Source organism: Poecilia reticulata, linkage group LG14 (assembly GCF_000633615.1).
Source record: "Poecilia reticulata strain Guanapo linkage group LG14, Guppy_female_1.0+MT, whole genome shotgun sequence".
Taxonomy (NCBI): Eukaryota; Metazoa; Chordata; class Actinopteri; order Cyprinodontiformes; family Poeciliidae; genus Poecilia; species Poecilia reticulata.
This window is the reverse complement of record NC_024344.1, coordinates 9,875,752-9,881,751: the sequence shown is the minus strand read 5'-3', so window position 1 is coordinate 9,881,751 and position 6,000 is coordinate 9,875,752. Positions and strand designations below refer to the sequence as shown.

The window sequence follows — 6,000 nt, the reverse complement described above, 5'->3', positions numbered from 1 at the left end:
GTAAATTAAAATTGTAATCAAAACTTTTGGAATTGTAATGATTTATTTTTTAAAAACCAAGTCGTTTTTTGTTAAAAAAAAACTTTTTTTAAAATTAAATAACTAATTTTTGTCTTGTGAACTTAAAAAGTTATTTGCCAAACATAAACTTTTATTTGCATACATCAGAAATCTTTTGTTGTGATTTTAGGCCCTGCCCACGACGTCATGTGAGAACCACAAGTAAAACTATGAGTCAAACAACAACTTAGAATATCAAGAAAATATTTCTGACATGCACAAATAAGTTTGTTTTGCAACAAAAAAATCACTTCRTGAGACAAATGTGTGAYTTAAATGTCTAAAAAAGTTTTTTTAAGCAAAACTCAGTAGGCTTTTCTCATGGTGGCATGCATTAACAATTAAATTTTTGCTTTTGTTTTTTTCTTTTTTCTGCAGTTCCACCTTAGTTTGATGCAGCTCTGCTTTCTTGAATGGACTGGCTTCATCTCCACTGCAGCAAACAGGCAGTTCTTTTTTATAGATTACAGTCCACTAAAAGGTTGCATTGTGCCCTTGTTTATATTTTTAATAGTGTAATTCTGTAAAAACAAAATATGTAAATCACAGCTAGAYCACCAGCTCTTATTTACATATCTTGCTAAATTGCTGGTTTGAATATGGCAATACTTTCCTATAACAAAATAGACCTGCAGAAAGAAATTACTAATAAAATATCTTACATGTGCATAGTTGTATGCGTTACATAGAGATTTCCTTTAGCTCTGATTGTATATCTCACAATTTTGTAATTTATCATTGTTTATTAAACTCTGAAAGCTGAGAGGCTTTGTTAATATTCGGTCCTAGAATGCGGTTAGATGTGCCCTTTTTTGTTGTTGAGCACCTGCCCCTTTAGTGGTCTCTGCACGGCCCTGGTGGCCGTAATATTTTTTGACTAAAACCTGGATCTTTATATGAAAGAAACGACATGGAAATTGATTTTGATCATATGATCCCTTAGATTAGAGGATTCTGTATAATCTTGAATTTTGAAAATTTTTCTCTTTTACAGCTTGGATAATTGTAAATGACCAAAATAAAGGCAACTTAACTGAATGTGTTAAGTGTGTTTTGTTCAATATTATCTACTAATTAAAAGCACTGGAAAGCATTAAACAATACAGAATCAAAGTTTAACAGTCCAACTCAGCAACAAGCTGGCCCACATTTATGCAGCAGCTCTGAACATAATCAGCTTAAGAGATTATGAACCCATACAGAGTACATATGAACAAGCAATGATAAGAACTGCAGAAATCAAATCCAGACACCTACTGCTCTCTGAATATGAAGCACTGCTATTAGGAAGGAGGCTGAAGTTGCCACAGTGTAGGACCAACAGACTGACTGTCATTTGTTTCAGCCTCAATCCGACAGGGGTAGTAAAGCCTGGTGGCCCGCCAGGCTTATATTCCTCTAGGGAACCCTGCATACATCACCTCAGCATGTTGACTCCCTAAAAGCTGCAACTTTTTTTTTTTTTTTTTCAGTAAATGTCACATAATAGTGAAGAACTCAAATTCAGCAAGGAGGCTGGCAGGTGAAAATAAACTATTTTACTTAAGAAATAATAATAATAAAAAAACAACTAATGTCTACCATGGGTTCCAAAATAATAACCCACAAGTAGACCTCAGAAGGAGCCAGAATTATGGGAATAACAAAATGGTCTGACCAACAGCTAACTACCTTAGCTCTTAAGCTAAGAGGAATTGATTACAAAACAATGAGCAGGTGGCTGATTAGAAACTGGGTGCAGCTGTGAGGGAAAGCAGGAACCCAAAGTTGAACTGAGGAAACGGGACAAAGGTAGAGCAAAGAGGGAACATCGTTAATCTAACACCAAATTAAAGCAAAACCCAAAATCAGTTTTTTTTTATTATAATTGCTTTGATTTTTATACAACTCTTGTTTTAAAAACAACATGCATGCTACACAAAAAGAAAAAAATTGTCGTTTTGATGTATTAATGTTAGCAAATTTATAACATGTGGATAATTATCGAGTCTCAGTTTAGGGTAACCAGCTCGATAAATTACTTGTACATAGATGATGTAATGTTTTATGTTTTGATCTCGGAGGAACAAAATTGGTGCTTACGTGCTGTGAAGTTATTGGTGTGCAGGTGAAGAGGATGTGACTTTATCTCACAGAAGAACAAATATAAAGCTGCGGTTTTACACCTCAGTGCAGTTAAATGCCATTCAGACTCATACACGTAAACACATTTAGGTCACCAACTCGCATCAAGTTGTTTCAACATGAATTTCTCTCTTGTTACATCAATTTATCTGTCTGCTTATTATGGAATGGAAGAGCTGAGGTCCATGTATTTCTGCATTTTCCTCATCGTGTACCTCGCCATCATCACCGAGAACGTCTTGCTGATCAGGGTGGTATATTGTGAAAAATCCCTGCATCAGCCAATGTGTGTGCTTTTGTGTAACTTGGCCGTGAATGAGCTGCTAGGAAGCACCGCCTTGCTGCCGGCGACGCTGATCAACATTCTCTCTCACACACACCAGATTTCTGTTTCTTTTTGCCAGACGCAGGTCTTTGTCATACACACGTACGCCATCACCGAATTCACTATTCTCGCGGTGATGAGCTACGACAGATACGTGGCCATCTGTCATCCACTGTCCTACCATGTGATCATGTCTCGGAGGATAGTGAAGCTGATTGTTTTTATGTGGCTTTACCCCATGCTGGCACTGAGTGTGGTTTTCGTTTTTACTCTTCAGCTGCCGTATTGTGGCCGGACCATAGAGAAGCTTTACTGCCTCAACTACTTGCTTGTGCAGCTTGCATGCACAAATACGTTCATAGTGAACATCATCGGTCTGCTGTCTGCGGCTCTCTACACGGCTCCTCAGCTGATCATGATCTTTTACTCATACACACACATCCTGAAGATTTGCATAATGTCGTTCAGGAAATCCAAATTCAAGGCCCTCCGTACTTGCATTCCCCATCTACTGTCTGTAATCAACTACGCCACTGGGTGCTTCTTTGAGCTGGCACAAGGTCGTCTTGACAACAGGCACATGTCTTATCACACTAAGCTGTTTTTGTCCCTGTACTTTTTGATATTCCCACCGCTCCTAAACGCCCTGATATACGGCTTGGGCACACAAATAATAAGAGTCCGACTCATCAAGCTTTTCACCAAGTGCAAGTGACGTAGTCAAGATGTTTTAGATTTGGTTTCATTAAATGCGCATCCGGCCTGGTGTTCAGAAGTCCTCTAAAGGTGGCTTTATTTTAGGACTTTATAGCAGTCTGAATTCATGTTAGATAATGCTGTTTGTTTCTTTTTGAGTGCTGCTTATCTTGCCAGTTTTTAAATGTTTATCCACAATTTAGTTTTGCACAAATGCTTTCAAAAACACAATATCCCTTCCACTAGCGGAACAAGTCAACGTCGGACCGGGGGGCAGGGCCAATGATCTTTACCCAGGATGCACATCGGCTAAACCGTGGGTGAAACACTCACTGGGACTGATTACTATATATTCCATTGAGGGAAAATAGCTTTAACATTAAATACACCTTTCTCAACAGACACTTTCTGACATTGACTTGAAACCATTCCTCCCTCCCTGGCACCTCCAGACCCAGGCCCCCCCATAGCTCCGTCTCTGATATTTAGTCAATTTTTTTACATCCTTTTCATAATTAACAAAGATTTTTATTTTATTTATTTTTTCTGTCATTTTTACCTCAAGAAGATTGTATAAAAAATAACACAATGCACATGTTTACGTTTGCAAAGTATTTCCTGGGATTATTTATCAATAAAGTCAAATTTTTTCCATGCTTGAAATGTTATTTCACAGTTTCTGCCCTTCTCCTTTTGACTTTTTATAGATATTATCACAGAACCACCTAAGTGAGTTTAAAATGTTTTCTCTAATAATGAGCTAAGTTTGATATAATTAAAAACTACAGGGTACTTTATTTTGCAGAGAAATTTGAGTATCTATCAAAACTAAAGTCTGTTTCAAGTTTATTCAGTCTTAAATTTTGATTTTCTGTCCTCCAAGTTAGAAAATTCGCTTAAGCATCCTGACATGATCGAAAATGTTAAAGGTCACAGAGCAGAAAGCTCAGATTAGAAAGAGAGCAAAGAAGAAAACAGCCTTATGTTATCGTCACAATATTTACCAATATTACTGCAATTGCAAGATTTTTCAATATTGTGCAGGCATAACTGTGATAACTGATAAAAATATAATAATTTATTTGAAATTTAAGGATCAATATTGGGATTCTAAGAATAAATGTATTTTATAATACTGTGTATTTCTCTCATTCCTGGTTATTTTATTCCACATCTGTTACGCAACAAGATTTTTGTCAGTTTCTCTTTGACCTGAATGAGATAAAACAACAAGCCTTGTTTATGCCTGTACCATATTTTAATCAATAGAAAAAAAAATATGTAGCTACAATATGGCACAGGTGTGCAATATGAGTCAGCTTCAAATGGCATGGTAATGTACTTTAGTCTTACAGAGCATGCTTCTCCATTAAACACTTACTAAATACAATTTTTTTTATGGTTAACATTAAGAGAAAAGAAAAAATAAAAATCACATTTCTGGGCCAGTGTCTATAATAAGTACAGAAAACACGCTGTGCTGGTTGTGTGCATGAGATGTGGGTGGAAGGGTGGGAGCGATAACACCAGTATCCTCTGGACCGAATGCACTTAGAATTACAAAACTGCCGTACAAACAATCAGGTAGACAGCATGCATACAAAAATAGACAACTATTCTTATCGCTCCATTGTAATATACATTAGTTCATTATTGCCAGGCGTTACATTTTTATGCCTCTGCTCTGAGGAAATGGCTTTCTCTCTAAATCTTCTCTCTTCTCTCTCTTTAAAAAGGTACAATGTACATTCACTATCACTGAGGCACAGCACTTGATGTACAGATTAAATAGGTAGCCAAAAAAAAGAGAAAGAAACGTGGTGTGGTCACTGTTGTAGGAATGTAATATTAAATATACAACATATGTTAATATGCTTAACACCCTGTACAGTCACAAAACAAACATACCCATGGATCGAATGTACATGCACAATGAAAAGTGGCGTACAAYCAAAAAGATGCTTCTTTTTGAAGAGYGGCTGTACACGACTCCAGCGTAAAGGTATAAAAACAATTCAACAGAAGAGCGGGGGGAGGTTGCCATGCATGGAAGTGATGATATTTAGAAGCTTTCACGATGAATCTTTGAAATGGACACAAAGTGCTTTCAGTTGCTTTATTAATCCAATCTTTGCTTGGATCCCTGCCCTGCTTGAGGATGAGATGAGGCAAAAAGTGACATCAGTAGTTTTTGTTTCTGCTTTTGAGAGAAGCAGCAGAAAGAAATGAAAGGATGGATGGATGGATGAGGAGGTAAAAGATGTGTTTTGGTGCCTTTGACTCCAAATGTGAGGCACAAGCAGAAGCCAAGCTGCGGGTGGCGGGGTGGGGGGAGGTGGCGCTCAGCGGGGCTAATCTAAAAACCCCAGCGACCGGTTTGTGTCTTGAAGAGGAACATTCTGCCGGAAGACAAAAGTACTGATTACTGATCAGCAAAATGCAGCGCAGATGGAAACAAATTGGTTCTTGGAAGTCGTTTCCATACCTTCAGTGAGCTGTGAAGAATCCGCAGGCGGTGGAGCTTGTCGTTTAGGAGGGGGTCGTTAACTCTGCGGACAAAGGAGCGTTTGTACTCGAGGCGACCGGCTGATCTGTGGTCAGCAGAGGTGGACAGACTGGTCTGCTCCAGGGCCCGGTACAGGTCCACCAGTGAGTCCGTCTGCATTCGACAGTCACGTCCACGGCCTCGGTGAGCAGATCAGCAAATAAAAGCAGAATGTTTACATCTCAATAAAATCTGAAATCTGCAGAGCAAAGAGTTCACACACCTGTGTGAAGTTTTGATGAAAATCAAA

General features: G+C 38.2%; 2 protein-coding genes across 2 annotated transcripts in view; one reads left to right on the top strand and one right to left on the bottom strand.

Annotated features, from left to right (window-relative positions):
- Positions 1-850: 850 nt before the first annotated feature.
- LOC103475768 (olfactory receptor 52Z1-like) lies at positions 851-3,736 on the top strand. The gene has a single exon (XM_008427629.2). It carries the CDS (start codon positions 2,304-2,306, stop codon positions 3,222-3,224), a length of 921 nt encoding a protein of 306 aa, XP_008425851.1. The 5' UTR covers positions 851-2,303; the 3' UTR covers positions 3,225-3,736.
- Positions 3,737-4,440: 704 nt separating this feature from the next.
- LOC103475861 (connector enhancer of kinase suppressor of ras 2-like) overlaps positions 4,441-6,000 on the bottom strand; it is a 38,157-nt gene continuing 36,597 nt past the window's right edge. The window contains exons 19-20 of the mRNA XM_008427787.2: positions 5,691-5,890; positions 4,441-5,604 (exon numbers count right to left, since the gene is read on the bottom strand). Coding sequence (XP_008426009.1) covers positions 5,557-5,604; positions 5,691-5,890 — 248 coding nt within the window. The 3' untranslated portion in view covers positions 4,441-5,556. The remainder of the gene's footprint in view (positions 5,605-5,690; positions 5,891-6,000) is intronic.